The sequence below is a fragment of the Pteropus medius genome, unplaced genomic scaffold (genome assembly GCF_902729225.1).
Source record: "Pteropus medius unplaced genomic scaffold, Ma_sr-lr_union100, whole genome shotgun sequence".
Taxonomy (NCBI): Eukaryota; Metazoa; Chordata; class Mammalia; order Chiroptera; family Pteropodidae; genus Pteropus; species Pteropus medius.
Window position 1 is genome coordinate 19,085,235 of NW_024349803.1, and position 21,232 is coordinate 19,106,466.

The window sequence follows — 21,232 nt, forward strand, 5'->3', positions numbered from 1 at the left end:
ATTAAAAGATTAGAAATATAGATCAGACTTAAGTGAGCTAACAAATAAACATTTTATTTGTACTTAGGATTAGGAGTTTTACAGGCTCTGAAAAACTATTAGCCCATGTGTTTTCAAGAAGACTTCAATAGTTCTCAGTACCCAATTCTAATAGTTATTTGTCTATGAACGTGAAATAAAAATAGCAACCATCCATCCCTCTTTTCTATGATTATTTCATCTGATCCTGAATTTCTCTGGTTGAAATTTTGACTTTTCAAACTTCAATTGGAAAAGCTACCTCCCTTTGTAAAATGTATATGGTGAAAGTTGAAAGGAGAAAGGAACACTTACTGAATCCTTCTTACGAGATCGTTCCTTCTTCATTTTCCCTCCTGCTGCTCTGATGCTGACTCTATTCTCTCCTCCCAGGTAACCACGGCAATTGGCTGACCCACAGAAACATTTCTGAGCTTCTTTTCTGTTCAAGAAGCATAGGAAAGATGTCGGTTATGTGAAAGTAAACTGTAAAAAAATGTCGACAATATAATAATTACAAGAGATGAGTTAGTCTAGCCTAAATAAAAACAATTAATTTGAGACTCCAACAAACCTGATAATATCTAATGCAAACGCATGAAAATTGCTCCGAAAAAATATTCATTCTTTTCCCAATTTTCTTTTACTAGTAGACAAAAGTAGCCAAGAAGTTAATGAGTAATTTCTCCATTGTATAAGACTACCTACTAATATATGAAAATAAGAGATCATATACATATTTGGGCTAAGAACTAAATTACTTAAATAGTTTAATTGCTTAATTACATCGATTACTTATATGTAAATATTTAACTGGCATATAGAACAAAATGTATTATTATAAACAGATATACGCAGAGGTAAAATTCATTATTAGTATAGGATACTTAAAAGGAAACACATGATTATTAAAAGTTATCATCATATAAGGATGAGACACTAATAATAAATATAAGTAATAAACATAACCATGGAGTTAAGGGAAAGTTGTGGAAAGAACACAGGCCCAAGTCTATAGGCCTGGGTACAAACTACCTCTGCCATTTACTTACTGTGTGACCAGAGAGAGCTACCTGTGGTAAACATGAAAGACTATTCCCAAAGCAAACTGATAGATTTAGTATACGACAGTAGCAATCAGAGGCACAAAAATAAATTAGTCAATAAATAGAGCAGGGAATCGCAAATAGCACTTGATTTCCAGTCTCCCTTCCTTCAAGGAGGACAGTGCGAACACAAGAGAAAAAATATGGAGCCCTACACAAAACCTAGTCTGTACTCATCCCCTGAATACTTGACCATTGCCTAGATCCATCAGTTCATGAGGTGTTGCAAAACAGTAATACTGGTACTACTTCATTTATTAGCTGAAATAACCTCTATAAAGAACTTCCCCTCATCAACTATTTGGTTAAATCTGAAGTAGAATTCACTTGGAAAAGGCAAGATAAATGCTTGACTTTTTTTCCCCTTTTTAAATTTTAAATTAGTTTTCAAAATCATGAATTGGTTCTCATCAATTATGATGAATGCGGTTTTATTTTTAAAGTACCATTAAAACTCATAGATTTTACATACTATGTCTCAAATCACTGCAGTTATCATCCTTACCGATGCCTTAAGTGTTACTAGGAACTCTCCCACTTCTGGTAAGTGAGCCTATTCAAGGTAGCTCCTGAGTCCCTTTGACATGACCCTCCTATTCTTTTTATAACTGGCTTTCTTGTATGACGAGATAATCCAGGATCATCTTATTCAATTCCTGTCTTGAACCTGAAATAAGACATTGCTCCAAGGAATCCTGTTCTTTTTAGAGGGGTTTTATAAAACCACAGTATAGGTGCTAGGGGTACTCACTGTTATTGCGTCAGTTATTGATTTTGGTAGATAAAACTAGGTAACAAATTTTTTTCAGAGTACAATATGGTATAGATGAAACAAGATTAATCATGAGTTGATAACTGACAGATGAATGATGAATACAGAGATGTATTGTACTACTCTCTTTACTCACACATACTGCTGACATTTCTATAATAAAGTGTAAAAAATTACATTAGAAACAATTATATAAATAAGACGGCATGAAGTTCAGAGGAAAATTATGTCGTTCATGTACAATATCCTTTAATGGCCAAAAGTGTCATACAGTAGGAAAAAACACACAAAATTGAAATAGCACATTATACATAGGAGCTGGTAGTATATAACTTTGTAGTAATTCACATCAAAGCTTTTTATCTCTATATGTGTAGAGTCTATTTCCCCATCAGAAGCAGCAAAACATAGTAGAAACAATACTCACCCGTATCTTTGGAATTGATAGTCAAATGTTAACTCTGAGCCTGAAGGAACCAGCTTGGTGGTAAAAAACCCAACCCTCAGCTGTCCATTCACAGTCCACTGAGATGGTGTTTTTAAAAGAAAAGAAATTAGTAATTGATTAATCTATGTGGTTTTTCTTTTAAGATCATCATTCTCAACCTTAATTATGCATATGCTCCTTTAAGACAATAAAGTGTTTTCCAAATAGGTAAATAGGGAACTTTTTTCTTTAAATAAACTAACATATTTAAGTGTTACTCTTATTTAATGAACTATTAGATTGAATATCATCTATAATTTGTCTCTAATAAAACTGCTACTTTAACTAACCTTAATACACACATTTCCACACAGCAAAGATTCACTCGTACTAAAAATAGGCAAATTGGGTGCCCCTGAGTATCACAGACAAACTTATATTAAAAGTAACTATGTTCCAAGAGGAGATAGGGTATAGAACCAGGGGGAAATTATGCCAAAAGTTTAATTTCATGAAGCAGTGGTCACATGGTTAAGTGTAGTGAAAGGGAAGGGAAACATCAGAAGAGATGCATAAAACTCAAAAATTAAAATGGAGGTAAATACACAGGGGTTAGACCTTGTAGTTCCAGAATATGTAAGATGTAAGTTGACTGCAGAACTCCTGACCAGACCATTTTAACATGTTCTTGATGAAAAAAAGCAGACTTAAAACAATGAAAGGACACATTCCAGTTGGAGTCTCAAAGCTAGACATGTGGCTCCAGCTGCAGGCAAAACTAGAACCAGAACTTAGGTTAAATGATTCCAGATTGGTTCCTCCTATTCACTATATGGATCAGCTCTTAGAAAGAGCTATATCTATTAGCACACAGATCAATGGGCCATAAGTATCCAGGAGTCAAAAGCACTATTTCAGTATAAGAGGTAATTGTTAATATATATTTTTTAGGGAGTGGGTCCAGAGCTTCCTTAATCTAATAATGTGTATATATATATACACACATATTTTTTTTAAATCTAAACTTATGTTTTACAAATGACAGGGTGCTCAAAATGATAAATCCATTTATCAAATGTGATGTAACAAGTGTTCACTATGCCAGGCACAAGGACTTGTTTAAAAAAAAAAAAGCAAGACCAAAAGCCTGGCTTTATTGAGGAGGTGCAGTGTACCCACATGCACACCACATATAACACCTCTCATCTGTGGACATTCGGCCCCTTATTATGTTATTAAACAATCAAATATGGCACCTGGATAAGAGCTGATAAAAATCTGAATAGTACACAACTGGACTTAATCAAAATTAAAATTTAGTTTTGTATTTTGGCACCTTTGAAATAATATCTAAAATTCGTGGCAAAGAGAGGTGACAATTAAATGCAATGGGAGTTTCCTAGATAGGATCCTAGACCAGAAAAATGACAGATGGCAAAATATGAGTAAGGTCTTTAGATTTGCTAATAGTTAACAGTACTTCCTAGATTGAGTGATTGTATTATGATTATATACAATGTAAACATATGGAGAAGCTAGGTGAAGGACGGTATACAGGAACTTGACTATTTCCACACTATTTTATAAATCTAAACTTATTTCAAAATAAAAATTTTAACAACAGAGTATAAAAAATGATTTAAAAAAGATTAAAAATTTTTAAAAGATATATAAAAAATATACCTTTGATAGAAGATCTAAAATACGCAGAACAGCAATCTTGAACAAATATCCCAAACTCTAAATCTACTTCAACTTACTTTTTGAGTCTCACAGTTTGGTTCACAGCTGTGATTCATGAAACGAGAGCAATTTCCTTTCTGAGTGGCATCTATTATCTAGGGAAAAGGGTAATTTAAGAGTTAAAAATAAGACCTTAAAATATGCTTGCATTTTGCAAAGGAAAGGCATTAAGGAAATTTAAAATCCCATACCCTACACCCTTTCCTTTAGGGAACTCTCTCATACTTTACACATCGAAGTGTAAGGACCTTCCTCTGGAAGATCTGCTAACTATAAACACTTTACCTACAGGCAAAATTATCTCCGTATCTATCACCATCTCTCTCATTTACTTCTAGCTATTTCTTACATCCTACTATATTCCAATCTCACTTCATGTGTGTATATATAACTTCATTTTAAAGTACCTGCTATACCACAGCAGTAAATCCCAAATTTCAGTGTATATGTGAATCTTCTGGAGAGCTTATTACAACTTCTGCTGGGCCTACCCACAGAGTTAGATTCAGCAGGTCCTGGGGTCACCCCTAGAATTTAGATTTCCAGACTGAACATAGAGACAGATTAGAGAATCTAGCTAAATTCTATTAAGCCAGATAGTAAAGAGATTTATATAAATGTAAAACAATGGCATTCTTCATTAAAAAAATTTTTTTTTGAAAAAATTTTCATAAAAGCATGCTATATGTGTCAATATATAATGGGCTTATTATTATTTTAAATGATTTATTAAATATTTTTCAATTTCTCAGCTTTAATTTTTAATATAATAAATGATGACAAATATAATCCACATAAACAGAAGCACTTTGGGGGTCATCAATAATTTTTTAAGAGTTGTAACATGAAGCATGTATACTGACATTTACATAGATGTTAAGTACCTACCTCTTCCAACCCTTTTGTAAATGAATAGAAGCAAACTATACACACTGTTCTGCCTCTCGTTTTTGTCACTTATTTTAGAAATCAGTCCATATCAATAACATTTTCAAACTCAACAACTTCCAGATCTGTTTTTTAAAGCAAACATATGCAAGCTGCTCACCTCATCATTCTTCAGGGCCATGAAATAGTAGTGGATGTTTTTGTTTCGTGCATACTCCTTTACCCGGGCTTTAAACTCTTTATGATCAAGTACCTCACCACAATATTCCAGGACAAAGGTATTCCTGACAAAACAAAAAGAAAAAAATAGCACTTCCTGCCTAGGAGCACTTTCCAATATGGAAAACACATATATCCAAACAACAATAATGAATTTAAAGAAATACTGCAAAGTGGATAAACCCGATATTACACAGGACATAATTAAATGTAAAGTATCTAGCATCCAATCAAGGTTAATTTTCTCCTTCCTAATACTTTTCAAAGGATGTTGACTCTAAGCAGCTTTTGTAATGTATACAAAGTACCGAGATGCATATCCTTGCTCTAACTCATATTAAAAGAAACTTGCAAGTCTGGTTTCCATTATCATGAAAAAAGTGATTCAAAGCTGAAGAACAGCTCTGAAGAAATTGGGAGGCAATGAAAAATTAGAGGCTTCCTGTTCTAGTAAAGAAGAAGGAAACTTAAATATAGCAGCTCTTCTATTGCCTTTACTCTCAAAAGGTCTCTAATGATGTTAAAGATCAGTTATGCTGTTTCTCTGGCTGTATTCTCTGTGAGTTCAATAATTATTACAAAATGCTCTCCTTGGCTTCAGTTACCTTCTATTCTTGATTGTTCTTTCCTTGGTTTGTTCCTATTTTTTCTCTATTGAAGATATTAAAAGCTCATTCTCATCAATGACTTCATGTATTAACTTCATATAGACAAATGCTTCTCATGTTTTGGTTCCCAGTTCTGATCTGAAATGAATGCCCTGCCCAGAAGTCTTATCTTACTTCTTCAAAATAAATATACCCTAACTCTAACTAGAGATTTTTAAAATGTGAAAAGGCAAATCATTTGTATTTGTTTACAACATATTAATATAATCAATACACTTGTTATATAAGGAGTTAACTAGTTGACTGAAAAAAATTAAACCCTCTTAGTTAAAAACAAATGAGAAAAGAACTATGTAAAGAAGCAAAACTCAAAAACAGGATTAGAGAAATTTATAATGGATATATACATGCACTTGTGTAGCAGTCCATCGCAAATGCTTTTAGGTCTCAATAATCAAAATCTATTACTCATAGATAATCCTGAAAAGTCAAATTATTATCTTTATAAACAATACTTAAATTTTCCTTTCTAAATTCAAAAGTTTATCATTTTGTAAGAAATGTACTAGAATGATCACAAAATTTGAGCTCCTATAATGTTGGACTCTCCATGTCTAGAATTAGTGCTCGCCCTTGAGATAAAGAAAAATGATACATTGCTGGCTGCCACGTAAATTAAATGTGATAATGACTACAAAACACACCTTATGCAGGATCCAGAACCTCAGAAGGAAAAATATGTCCATTTTCTCCCCTAAAAAAACTAAATTATCCTCCCTGAACTTGTTTATTTAAAGTTCATTGAAGCCCTGGGACATATAGGTATTATGTCCATTTGACAGACAAGATAGAAGTTAGAAAAGCTAGGTGATCAGCACGAGGTCACAAAGCTCAACATACAGCCTGGGGTTCAAACTTCACCTGAATTACTGCTTTATATTATAAAGACACTTTTTTCTATTACACTAAAATATTCGATTCTGATGACGCTGCTCTCAAATCACCTCTACATTTAGATAAAGTTCTTAAATACCAGAACCTGACCAACCACTAGGTCACTCAGAGTAGAGACTTCACACCATCTGCAAGTATGAAGGATAAGCCAATCAACACCCACAGATCTAACAGTTTGGGCTTAATGAAACAGCTGAGAGAAGAGCCTCAAAGTCCTCAGTAACTTAAGAAACACAGGAGGATTAACCAGACCCTTCAGTTGCTTAACCTACAAAAAATCTAAATGAGGCCAATGTAAAAGCATGCCATGCAGTCCTTAAAACTGGCGAGACAAATTGAGATTTTTAGAAAGTTAAATGTCTTAATTAAAAACAAACAAAAACAAAAATAAAAATCCCACCAAACTGGCATGAAGTGTTTAAAGCTCCTGAAGTCAGAGGCACTGTTACTTATGATTCTTAATTTTTGTCTAAGTCTGAAATTGCTCCCGGCTTAATGAGGTCTCTTTTACTGAACTCCTTAAAGTCTGTTAAAGGCAACAGTTCTCCACTGTGGCAGGCAGAAGGGTGGAAAAGGGTAGAAACTGTCACTATCACTGCAAAGCTTGATGGCTATAGCTGTGGAAGGTTTAAGGGTTAAACGTAAGGTCTGCAACTCTTTTTTAAATTTATCAAAAAGATGGATAAAAAGATGGGCAGATGGAAAATATATAAAAAACAATAATAAAACACATGTAACCTGTATATATTTAACTTTAAAAGAAAAAGGCACTCAACTTTCATAAGAATATTTTAATATGTAATATATAAGAAAACGTGTTTAAAAGAAATACTGACTATGGTATAAAATAAAGTGAACTTTTTATTGCATTGCATATAAAGAAGTTACGTCAGTTACACGGAGGGCAATATTTATTCATTCAAAAAATGTTTACTGAGTGTCTATCGAGTATGCTTTAATTCTCTACCTCAATATCCTCATCCTAACTCAATTTTATATAAACTAATAGATTCCATCCCACTCCTTTTTATAGTTCCATAGTGATTTGGAGGGTCTACAGCAAACACTCAGTACTTGCTTGGAATCAAAAAAAAAAAAAAAACTATTAGACAAATAAGGACCTAACTAGTTCAATTGTTACAAGTGACAAAATGCTACACACACGGTTTTTTCTTCCTAAAAGTGGAATTTTTTTTTTTTAACAAACTAGGTAGTAAGTGGTCATTCTATAATCATTATTAAACTTCAACATAATAGACAAATTATTTTCCTACAAAGTATCTAACCAATTTCAACAACACAAAAATGAAGTGAAAGGTTATTAAAACATAATTTACGAAGGAAGGTCTTTGGCAGCTCTCAAGCCCCAGCCTTTCTTTTCTGTGAGTATGACTTCTACATCCGCATGCTGTTTTCTCTGAAACCGTCTATTGGAACAATAATCCCCATTTGGACATCGAGAAGAACTGAAATGAGAAATGGAGAAAGTGAATTCTTCAAAGCACTAAAGGAACCAAACACGTTTGCTCATATGTGTTTTGTAACCACAGAGTATATACATATCTTTATGGCATAATCAGCATGTGTGTGATAAACCTCCAAGTGGGCCTTCCTCAGTAATTCTTTCCATCACGAAGGGATTCCTGATAACCAAGTACCTGCACTGTTACTTAAACAGATGATGCCTACCATACAGTCTTGTCATCTAGTCATCACTTGCTCCCTGGGTGTTTAGAATACATTTCCAGGCTGCATGTAAGCTTGCAGTACTCTTGACAACTCTTCAGAGCTAACTTATTCTCTATCAGTGCTCCTTCTCTTATATTCCATTCCAATAGTCATTAATTTGAACTTCTGAATGTAGCTAACTACATTTAAGAGAAACCAAAGTCATCATTCTTGTTCAGAGTAAACACAATATAAAGTAGCAAGCCTCCTCTCCCATGGCTATTAGAGAAAAAGAAAATAATGAAATCAGAAACATTCACTAAATTCTTCATACTCTAAAACTGGCAGAAACAAAGGTTTTAAATACTCAATCATTTCCAACACATTATTACTTACTGCCGAACCATATCCCATTGACACATGGGATATGGAGAGATAATGAAAAAAAGAGATACAATAGCAGTGCCTACCCGTGTATGGAAATAGGAAACGAGGCCTACTTGAGGAAATGGGAATAAAAATAAGGATAACTGGTAAGAAAGGTAGGTTGCTGGGAGATGGAAAGGCAGGTTGTTGACATACTATGAATGGCTCTAAATGTCAGACTAAATTTTAACTTAATCCTGAGAACTACTAGAAGTTTCAGTGTGGGAATAACACAAAGAAACTGTGTATCTCATAAGTATTTAGCAAGGTTGGCAAGAAAAGTCAAAAGACTGCAGAGACTAGGGAAACAATGTTAAATTAAGAGAACAACGCTAACTCTTGTGCCTCCTCTTCTTACATGTGTAGTGTCATCTCTACTTTTAGTTTAGGTAAAGGAATACCAAAAATGCTTTCTATTATTTTTTGAAGTATATGTTTCATTTTTATAACACAATAACATGAGCAAAACCAAAAACTGAGCTTTGAAAGAAAACACTTCAGTAATTCTAAAAATAAGGTACCTACACTATAAATAACCTTAATATTCTTTCCATGTTACAAATAAAGATAGGATTTTTAAATTAGATTGGTAAAAACAATTTATCACCCATTTTTTAATGTAAAGATGTTTATTGTTTATAAGAAAACTATAGAAGCAAATGTCTATCAACAGAAGATTAATTCTCAGGGATTAACTATGAATAGAATATGTATTGAAGCCAAGGGAAAAATTTAGGTAGGCCTATATATATAGCTCTGAATAGGTTTCCAAAACATATTTAATTAAGGTGTCAGGAGAAGAATGAGGGGGAACAAAGTTTTAAAAAGTACATATCATAAAAATTTCATTTCTATACATAAAGAGAGAAAATACTTACCTATGTTGGCATAGGCATAAAAACTATTTAAAAAATTGCTACATATCCATTCCTTTCTTGCTACACACGCTTGTCCTTTCACATTGAATATCCATACCATCAAAGGAAAATGGGTAAACAAAGTCTTTAAACTGTAATTCATAGAAACTAAGAAAGATGTATAAACTGAATTCCCGAAAGTTAGGGGTCCCTCTCACTGTCTTCTTCTCTGTTCCTCTGAGTCTCTCTCAGGCTCTCTCACTCTCTGCCTCTCAGAGGAGACCACGTTGTCTATGGAGTGTTACCCCTTCTCTTATAAACTTTCCTTTGGCTCTTAAAAAAAACCCAACTATTTGGAAAGACTACAAATAGAGAGATTGAGGTTTGGGCGAGGAAGACATTTTATTTTGTGCATTTTTGAAATGTTAAGGTTTTATTTCATAATACAAGCTAAAAAGTACCAACACTTACCTCTCAAGACATGAACATTATAAGAAATAAAAAGTGATTAGAAAAAAATTAATAATACCATGTTAGCATTTCAAAGCTACTTTAGAGCATTTACAATGTGTACTATTTACAATGAATACATTAAAAATCTAACGCATAGGGAAATTTGTCTCCTTATAAATACTATTATACATCAGAGATTGTATTGCTTATAAATACTTAACAACAGGTAGAAGGAGAAAGGTTAAATTTTACTCTCCATTAATAATTCTTTTTACTATTTCAAGACATTAAGTAGAATGGTTGAACAAAAGCAGAGCATTCTCACTTACCATTCAATCATGAGGAGACGATTAAGACAATCTTCTCCACATGCGATTTCACCTTGAGCTCTTTCATCTTTAGAAAGAGGTGTACACTCACACTGCATTCGTTTAATATCCCGATGGGATTTATTCTTCTTTCTATTGGGTAAAATTTTATAAAAACTGTTTAAATAAATCTCCTGGCAATGATACAACATATACGACCAAATATGTGCTAATTCTCATTGGTTTTACATTTAATGATTCCGGTTCAGTCAATCATTCAAAAGGAAGAAAATATCTAATCACTGAAATTTGCGAGACTGAAAACACTAAGAATTGTGTTGCGAAAAAGATGAGAAGTAACCTCAGCCTTGTTCTACTCTAGTTTCAGCTTTACAAAGTACCTAAAAATACTTCAATCTGAACATTTTTGAAAAGGGAAAAAATCCAACATAACTACTGCTTTTCTTCTCTAAGAGCAGACTATTTTGCTGGGGTTTTGTTTCATTTTCTGTCACTGTTTCACATGTAAAAAGAATTTAAGAAAAACTGGGCTGGACTGTTATACTTTTAGAACCAAAACAGGTAATAATACCAAAAAATAAAGAAAATTAGACATCGCCTTCCTAGAAAAAATAAAATTGGGGGAGAAATTCCATGCCATTGAATCTAAATAGGTAAATGAACTTTAAAATTTTTTAATTTATATTTTGTCACACAACTGTATTTCATACAATTAAGTTCATATATTCAATTGTTGAAAGCTAATTTTAAAATTTATAATTATTAGGCTTACCTTTCTGTTAAATAAACATTTTCTTCAATCAGATCAAAGTAACAAGGCATCTTTCCTTGCTTGGCACATTCCTTCCATCGCTGTGGGTCCCTGAAGTCTTCCATGACACAGGAAGGCCCAACCAGTGCTGAGCCTGAGGGCACTGCTGTCTCACTCTGCTCTACCTCCACCCTAACTTTCTTTCTGTCTTGAAGATCACCATCACTTTCAGAATCACTCTCCAATTCCTGCCTCCTTTTTTTAGGAGGCCCTCTATCTTTCATATCATTTTTTTCTAAGTTTTTTAAAAGATCTTTCTTTTCATTCATAGCTAAAGAGTCCTTAATAGAATTGCTGCTTATTTCAGGGGCTTGCACTGACCCCTTGTCCTTCCGAAGGTTCACAAATAACATACTGGACTGGCTTGAAAAGTGAGATCCTCCACGTTGTTCCCAACTCTCTTCTTCCTCACGATCATCTGTCAAGGAATCTGGTACCTGTCCTTGAATTCGCTCACACACAACGCCAGTTCCAGGAGGTCTACCTGCTGACCTTGGATCCCAGTAGCCATTGCCTTGCCAGTAATTACGGGTCCCACCATACTGTTCTATACTTTGCTGATACTTGTGTCCACCACAGGCTCCATAGCTGCTGTCAGGCTGCTGATATGTGGTAGTAGGCTTTTCTTGTTGAGAGAAGTCCCACCCTATGTTTCTCAGCTCTTCCGATGAATTGAAGCCATCCACTCGGGAGATCTCACAAGAGGAAGGAAAATTCAACTCCATTCTTCCCAGTCTACTATCTGGCCTACTAGGGAAAGTGATCTGTTGCCGACACTTATTTGGGACATCTTCAAAATCATCAGAATAAACTGGGAGCTCTTCTTGCTGCCTAGAAGCTATTTTGGCTTTCGTTGTTTCCTCAGAATTTGGATAACCAAGAGGGTCGGATTTCACATCAGTATGACTTGTACTATCAACTCCATCACTCTGAGGATGAGCAATTTCAGGCAAGTGGTTATCTATTTGTTTTCTGCTAGGCTGTGTAAAAGAAATTTCTGGATTCTTCTCTGTTCCTTTATGAAGGAAGAACTTCTCAGTTTGAGGACAGGCTTTACTTACTATACTCTCAAATTTTTCCTCATATGAATGTCTCCTTGGCTCCAATCTCTCATCTTCCCAGTGGTCAGAATAGTGTCTATAACTCTGACTGCTCCGAGAAGAACATGGACTTGTTTCTTCCATGGGCAAAGTAGAATTCTTTGGCACAACCACAACAGACTGAAGACGGTTTCTTGGAATACTGCTATCATCAGAATCTGTATCTTCTGAATCACTTTCATCACTTGAACTTTCTGAGGAACCAGAATAATCTTCATGAACAGTAGACACGATCTCTGAGGCATGACCACTACTATCACATTTTAAGGTACATGTCACACAGTCACTGTCTTCCATGGTTAAATTTAAATCGCAAGAAGAAAATACGACTTCTGAATCATCAGAAGTATGTTCATGTCCTCTTCCTCCTTCTTCATCTAAAGAGATTTCTGGTCTTCCTCTTTTATCAGGCAATATGGAATTCTCTTCTTCTTGAGGCTCATGAACACATTTCCCAGATAACCCATTATTATGCCTCTTTTCCCAGGAAGCAAATCCTCTTCCTGAATCAGGAAGGCCACTACCTCCGTCTGCTATCATTTCTTTTTCTGCATGCTTTAATAACTCTGTGCTTTTCTTCTTCAGCACGACATCCAAAACTGGAGATGTGTTCTCTCCACAATGCAAGAGAGCTAAACTGTCCATTTTTATTCCTGGTGGAAGACTCTGAAGAGATGAAGCAATGCCTGAACTCCCTACTGGTTGATATAAATCATCAAAATGATTAACAGAAGCTGAACTAGTGCTACCAACACTCTGCTTATAATCTTCACATGAAAATTTTGAGTGCTGATCTGTCAGATTTCTATTATCACATATAACTTTTTTTGATTTCAAATGCACATTCATAAAGCTATTTGAAGAAATCTTCATAACTGAAGGCTCATTATCTTCAGCTTCAGAGTGACACAAAGAAGGGTTGTCATCTGAAGTACAGTATACATCTGAATCTTTGGTTTTACAGCAAGACACTCTCATATCAACTGGTTCTTTGACTACTGTTTTGGAATAATCTACATTCACAACTGGCAAAGACATGAGTTTGTCTTGGTGTGGTGACACCAGAGGTTCTGTTTCTCTAAATGGGCTTTCTGATTTACTACACTGCATGCAAGTATCATCCAAGTCTTTTTCTTTACATCTGTTAATATTCTGAAATCCATTTGATGAAAGCATACATGCTTTGACCAAAGGGGATACCTCCGATCCAGTCACACTATCATCAGAAGACATCAAAGCAGTGTCAGTTTTAGAAGTGCAAAATGTTACCATATCAGGTTCTGCCCCAGGAGATCCATTTATATTTAATTCTATGGGACAATAACTTCTTAATTGATCACTCTTCACTTTAGATAAAGAGTCTAGTTCTTTAATACTATCATGGCTCTCATGTCCAATATATTCAGACTTAAAAATAGGCGATTCCTCTAGCTTTTTAAATGTTGGTGAATCGTTTACTTGATTTGATGGAGATGGAGACACAGTCTTTTCCCTTTCAGAAATTTTACTAATCGTTCTTACTTCACTACCTCTTGAACAAGGAGTCTGTAAACTAAAAGAATGAGACTGTTTGATTTCTTCATTTAATTCTGTACAACAGAAAGAATTTTTAAATTTGTCAGACTTGGGTACCGATTTTGAAGGAGTAGATTTATAACGGGAAGCACTGTTTTCGTGCTTGGAATATGATGACCCCCGTCGGAATCCCAGCTCATTAGGGGGAGAACAACACCTTTTCATTACTTCATTTTCTGAAGTCCTTTTGGATTCTCTTTCTAGTTTTGAAGAATACTTTCCTCTTTTCTCCATCTCTAAATAAGAGGACTCAGTTTTGCAGTCCCTATCAGATTTAGAATGGGATGACGATGTCCTTAGGTCTCTATAAGAGGAGGAATGAGATGAGGTGCGCCTTGAGTATGTCTTCTTATACTCATCTTCTGAGTCAGAACTCTCTCGTGCCCTGTTATCTGTATATGGCCGAGAATAGCGTGCCCTCTCTCGATAAGGAGAACTCCTATGGTAGCGACGATCAGAGTCATAATAATGGGATCGTTCTGACCGGGAATAGGATAAGCTAGTCCTAGAGCCTCTGTCAGATCTAGAACGAGATCTGCTTCGCCTTCGCTCTCTCTCTGATCTACGAGAGGATATATACCGAGTATCTCTTTCAAGTTTTGAGTAGCTAAAATATTTATCATCTCTTTCTGTTTTAGATCGTGAAGATTTCCCTAAATCCTCACTTTTTAAAGGTGCTAAGCTCTTTTTTGAATCTCTTTCCTTTTCAATGTTTGCTGAAAATTTTAAATCATGGGATCTCTGACTTGAGGAAGTCCGAACAGAATCTTCATCAGATTCTGAACCAAAAAAGGTACCTTCAGATTGTGAGAATTTCTTCTTAGAACTTGTTTTTTTAGAGCTCAGACTACTCTTAGAACTATCTGGCATTTCTTCTTCCTTCCCAATATGGGAATCCTCTTTGTGTGAGGGAATATCTACTTGCTCATTCAAATTTTGAGTTATATGTTCTTCTGAACTATTAGATACAGTGTCCTGCTTAGTGTCCACTTCTGAAGATTCTGGTACAATTGTAACTGGTGGTTCCTTCAGGGCTCTAACTGCTACATCTACTGGTGCTGTCATCAGAACTGTTACTGGTGTATGAGACAAGGCCACTGGCTCTGTTACTTGTGCTGGTGGTGAAGGTGTTGTGGCTTGGGGAGGTGGAGGTGGGGGCGGTGGAGATGAGGGTGGCGAGTCTATAGTTGTTGATTCTGCTATGACTGCTGGTAATGGTACTGTGGGAGGAGGTGGAGATGTCACTGCTGTGGTAGTAGTCTGCGGTGGCCTGGATGTTACATGAAGCAGATGTTTCTTAAAATGAATTTTGCCTAATTCTACCCTTGATTTTGGTGGGGAAGATTCTTCTGTAGTAGATAAGGTATCTCCAATGTCCATTTTAATTTTAGGGGTCAAGTCTACTTGAAGAGGTACAGCTGGGGAGTTTGGAGTATCATTTTGCTTGTCATTGCCAAGTGCAGTCAGAAACCTGTTCTGCAAAGTTTTTTTTGTAAGGCTGAAGCTGAATGACACCTTCTGTCGTCCCTGTTCTTCCAAATTAACTTTTGTCTTGGTGCCTTTGGGCAAAAACCGACTAGAAGCAACACCTTTGAACATTGGTCCTTTGATGAAACCGGTCTTCTGCACATTTTCAATCTTTGCCTACGGATGAACAAAAACAAGCAGTTACTACCACAATAAAGTTTTTTTTTTTAAATGGCTAGCATCACAGTTTGAAATGTCAGGAAAATGAAAGGTCCTTTTTTAATGATTTACTAAGCTACATAAGCATTTTTTTAAAACTCTTCATTATGAAAATTTTCAAATATACTCCAAAATTTAGAGAATAGTATAGTATAGTAAGCCCCTAAGTGTCCACTCAAGTTTCAACAACCCAAGCTCCCCATTTCACTTATTTTACAGATGAGGTAACCAAACGAGGCCTTTCTGCCTTCTGGAAAACTACTCTGCCCTGGCACATTACCAGCCTCTGCCTGGGTCTCACACACTCAGACCATGCTGATTTATAATCTAATCCTACTATATGGGCTGCAACTATAATGTATAATCTAAGGAGACTTCTCCCTCCATTACCTCCCAAACCACCAAAAGAAATGGTAGGCTTTAGAAGTTAAATGCATAACCTAGGGCGTAGACGAGAACATTAGAAAAATCTACAGAAACAAACTCAAGACTAAATTAAAAATGGTACACTTGCCACCTGCAACATTTTTCTAATTGATGTTCTTTAACCAACTCTGGCTATTTAAGAGAATAAATTTCTCCCAACATGGTTAAAACCTGAAATCAGTTTTGAAAATTATACAGTAACCATTCAAGTGGGAAAGTATTTTCACATGCATTATCATAGAGTAGTGGTATTCAAATACTTTTAAGAAACAGAATCTACTTTTCAAATAAAATTTTACATGTATGCGCCATACGTAAAAACATGTCATGTCTCCAGAGCTGCCAGCTTCCTTTACCTTGCATAAAGCTCTGGAAGCGTCAAAGTTTAAAAATCATTCTCTTGATGTATGTAACATTCCTCACTGTAATGAGTTACTGTACATCGAAAACCAAAAGTAAAAACTATTATTTCATTTCACATTGAAAAAATCTAAGTTTTAAATGTTTTCAATCCCATAATCAATGAATAACTAAATTATACTTACCTCATTTTCTTCTTCTCTATTGCCATCCAACCAAGAAAGCATGCAAAAGAAAAAGAAACCATAAATACTTAAAACCAATTGAAATGAAAATTGTTTTTTATTTAAACTTAGGATACCTACAACCTACAAGTATATTCTACACAGCCTCTCCAGTCCTTCACTGCCTCAGTTACATTTAGTACAGCAAATATTTATTGAAGATAGTGCCATGTAGTGTGCTAGGTGCTAGAGATAAAAGGTGAATAAAGCTGAGTCCTCTGCCCTTAAGAATCTTATAGTTTCCTACAAATACAAAATATAATTTTGTTACAAAAGTAATTCCAACATAATGGAGTGAATACAAAGATAAAATTTGCAATGTAACAGCAAAGAGTAACTCAGTTTAGTGGAAGGATAGAGATGCAAAGAATTGCTTCCTACAAGAAAAGATTAGTCTTTGAAGAATATATTTGTAGGGAGATCTCAGCAAAGGCACAGAGATTAAAGCACAGAACTATATATGCAAGTAAACTATAAACAGTTCAATATTACCCAAATGAGGTGAAGCAGGGTGCAGAGGCCAGATTTCTCCTGAAGAGAAACATTTTATCTTACAGATTAGTATTTCTTAATCTTTTCTGGTATACATTCCACCCAGTTCCTTTGCTGAATGCAAGGTATACACTCTGTTCCGCTTCATAGCACATTTGAGTTCTCAGTTATGTTCTAACTTAAAGGTAACCACAATGACTTAGACATCCAAAGCCAAAAGGTGAACCAGTGTACCTAGGCATACTGGGGAAAAGGGAAGCTACAAAAAAGGCTATAGGCTATGACATCCCAATTTATATTTTAAGCAGGTCACTCTGTAGGCTATGTGGCAAGACTGGAGTACTATAATGTTTTAAATACTCCTTAAAAAAATATAAAAATAAATAAAAAATAAATAAAAATTAAAAAAATTTTTTTAAATAAATGCCCCTTAAAAGAAATGTATAAAAACTCTTCTCCCAAACTGTAGGCCTGACTATACCATAATTCAGTCCATTCACCAATGTCCATGGTAGTAGCCACATAAACCAAGTAATGAAGGGGAAAAATAGCTGGCAGTACATGGATGAAACCTGAAGTGGTGTCAAGGTCACTTTTTCTATTCCAAAACCACTCAAAACTTCACAAATGTGATCTCAGAACAATTGCATTTCATCGATTCTATGATGCACATTTTCTTCACATGAAACAGCACTGCAGGTACATCATACTATCAATAACATCACAGTTTTTAATTGGCAAGGATTTTTCTTCTTAGTGATTCATAAAATAATTATGTCTTACAACCTATGGCATATTGGATTTGATTTAAATTAGTGCTATGTGAAATTTAATCAAAAACAGAAAAGGTACCTGGAGACGTCCAACCTTTGAGTGTCATTCATATAGATACTCCTCTTTCAGTGGACATTTGAGAGCTTTTGTGCTGGTCTGCATGGTATCCATACATGTGAAATGCTAGAAAAACTCAGGTGACGGAATACTTTCCTAAGCCTCAGCAGTTCTACTTTGGACAAGCAAATGAAAAGAAAATCCTCACAAACTGATTAAAATCATCACATGGTCAAAGGACTAAAGAAACATTATAAATGTGGGGTTGGGGGTTGGAGGTGGAATAAAGGTTCATTTCAGAAATGAGAAAACTGCTTGACAGAGATGGCAAGCAAGACATACTCCATAACGTGATAATAAAATGTTTATAATAAAAAGCACACAGAAAATTTGAAGGAAAATATCAAATTGTTCTCATAAAAGCATTTCATGTTAATAGAGAAAAATCAAATTATAAACAAGCAAATGAAAAGTTATAATCGAAACCATCAAGAAACCACTGTTGTCAACACCTCAGTCTACAGAGCCTCCTAAAGCTTCTTCTGTGTACGTGAGGGGGGAGGGGTTAAACAGAGATCTTTGTTTTTAAGTACAGTGATCAAAGCATACAAGCCATTCTGCATCTTGCTTCCCTTCCTCATCATAAACAGAGCAGGTAAACAAACAAGGTGTTTAGATGACAGAAAAAGGATGAAATCAAAATAAAGCAAGCATATCCTTTTTGGCCTCTATTTGTCTCTGACATCATTAGTTTAAAGTTGGGAGAAGAGACAGGGTAAATGACCTAAAGAAAATTCCAGTGTGAGAAAGAGAGACAGAAGTGGACTATGATCTTCAATGTCGCTGCTCAAAGTTGGACATTACTAATTTATAATAGCACTCGTGAGCATACTTATTCTACTTCTGCTGGTGGCATTAAACTATCTAGAAGCAACTGGAGCAAACAGCTGGTGAGCTACTCCAGCAAGTTGGGTAGGACAAGAAGGTAGAAGGGAAGGGATTGAGAAAATTGAAGTCATTCTCAAAAATACTGAAGTGACTGACCTAGAGATCCATAGACAATAGAGAAGGGAATGAAATCTGAAGAAACAGGTAGGGGCTAGATATCTGCAACTTCAAAGAGTACATCTGGTGGAAACTAGAGAGGAAGAAGGGTAAGGTGAACAAATAAGAAATTATGGTCAGAGTAATATTTGAGAGTTGGGGTTACACTTCCAGAAGATGACAATTATCTAGGAGTGGCCATTAGAGTAGACTGCTGCAGCAATGAGAAGACAAGATCTTTTTGAAGAAATTAATGAAATTATGAGGTCATATTTAATAGTAAGAATCAGCCACAAATGTTTTTAACAAAAGATCACTTGCTTTGGTAAATAACAATGTCAAAATCAAATAGTAGGGTTTTTGAGGCAAGTTTAATGGAACAAGGGTATGGAAGCCAGAGTTAGAAGTATAGAGCCCCCAGTATCCCTGCCATAAAAAAGAAAAAGGTATGTGAAAACAGGCATTTAATTCTCTAGTATCAGATCATACTAGAATGACCAATTTCTTCTTTTGAAAAGTTACTACAGAAGAAAAATCAGAGGACCACTGCAGTAAGATGTCTATCAAAAACATACAGTATGCAGATCTGCAGCTTGCTAAAGAACTATATTTAAAGAATGTTGATTAATCCACATGAATACAAACAGAAATCATTATCAGGTCACAGAGCACATGTAGAAAAAAAAACTTTTTAAGAGTTTTAGTCATAGCAAGCAAGCTCAAAAAAACAAAGAATGACATAATTATTAAAATCAACCCACCACCTAATCTCTCAGGCTAGGATACAAGAAGTTTTCAAAGAGAGTTCTGGTAAAATGAGAGAGATTTGGCCATATGAAGAATGTTTATAAATTGTTATAAACAACCTGGATAGTAAGGGAAGCTATTCTGAATACTATGTCACAAGAAAATTGTTAAATGGAAGTATTTTTAGTTACTCTGGTAAAAAGATTTACACAGGACCATAGTGATTTGTTTCAAAATATCAAAGAACTCAGAAGATAAAATATTCTTAATTTGCACAATCCCAGAAGTTGGACCTGTGATCATTAGAGGTACAGAATGACAGATTTTAGCTCATTTTAAGTTAGAACATTTTAAATAGTTTATTTATTTGAAAAAGTAACACATGCACCCAGAGGGAAAATTTATAACACAAAGAGATATACAACTAAATTTAGATCTCTCTCCCCAAGGGCAACTATTGTAAGCTTTGTGCATCCTTCCAAAAATTGTGTGCATATGTGAGCATATACAAATCTTTTTAAGGAGAAAACACATATGCAAATGGAAACCAGCTTTCTGTACCTTGTTTTTTCTCCACTAAAAGCCTTGGCTATTATTACATATCAACATATACAGATGTAGCTTCAGCTATAGTTATACTAGCATAATAATTTTTCATGTGTCTAAGTCCCTGGTATTTCTTTTGTGATGGGAAGTGCTTTTTCAGGTCCTTTACCGGTTGATTATCTATTGAGTTGTTGGTCATTCTTACTTATTTCATTGTACAGAATACTTAGATTTCCTGGCCATCATTCATAAGAAAAATCTGGATGAGAACTTACCAAAGATGAGAAAGAATTCCTGTCCTAGACATAATGCTAAAAGACAGGCAGACCCTAGAAGGTCTCATTCCAGGCCTTCAGTTCACTGAATTTCCTGACCCAAAAATCAGAAACAGCATTTTACTTTATCTTGATTTTAATAAGTAGAGACTTCAAAGATTCACTCCTACCTAATCTTTAAAGATTTACTAAAACTCAGATACTCCCCAAATTCTTAAACCCAATGTTTCCTCACACTTGAGTGATGTACAGGCCTCTTTTTAAAGGGAGTGAGAGGTAACAGACATCTAAAAATAGAGCAGAATTTAAGAACGCTGACTTAAGAAAACTAAAATTAATCTATTGAAATTTAATTTATTTGGAAAATTACCACTGAAAGGTAATGATAGTTTTCAAATGAAATAAATTGTAAAATTTAAAACTGGTCAAAGTAATTTTTTAAGGTCTGCAGGTTAGAAAATACTACTGTATCGGTGTTGATTTCTTAAAATTGGTAATTGTACAGTGATTATATAAAAGAATGTCCTTGCTTTTAGGAAATATATATTGGAGGATATGAGCAAACTGACATCAAGTTTGCAACTTTCTCTCAAACATTTCAGAAAAAAAGTAATAATATGTATGTATGTACATGCATTTATATATGT

At 34.8% G+C, this 21,232-nt stretch overlaps 1 protein-coding gene across 4 annotated transcripts in view; it reads right to left on the bottom strand.

The window, feature by feature from the left end:
- SETD2 (SET domain containing 2, histone lysine methyltransferase) overlaps window positions 1-21,232 on the bottom strand; it is a 100,071-nt gene that overhangs the window by 61,122 nt on the left and 17,717 nt on the right. For 2 of the 4 annotated variants that reach the window (XM_039837581.1, XM_039837580.1), the window contains exons 2-9: window positions 16,612-16,627; window positions 11,241-15,598; window positions 10,469-10,600; window positions 8,073-8,201; window positions 5,115-5,238; window positions 4,084-4,161; window positions 2,324-2,421; window positions 334-460 (exon numbers count right to left, since the gene is read on the bottom strand). Coding sequence is in view for 3 of the 4 variants with exons in the window: in XM_039837580.1 (XP_039693514.1) it covers window positions 334-460; window positions 2,324-2,421; window positions 4,084-4,161; window positions 5,115-5,238; window positions 8,073-8,201; window positions 10,469-10,600; window positions 11,241-15,598; window positions 16,612-16,627 (5,062 nt within the window). In the remaining variant the exon portion in view is untranslated. Of the gene's footprint in view, window positions 1-333; window positions 461-2,323; window positions 2,422-4,083; window positions 4,162-5,114; window positions 5,239-8,072; window positions 8,202-10,468; window positions 10,601-11,240; window positions 15,599-16,611; window positions 16,655-21,232 lie in introns of all 4 variants that reach the window. The other 2 variants (XM_039837579.1, XM_039837578.1) reach the window with 2 other exon arrangements.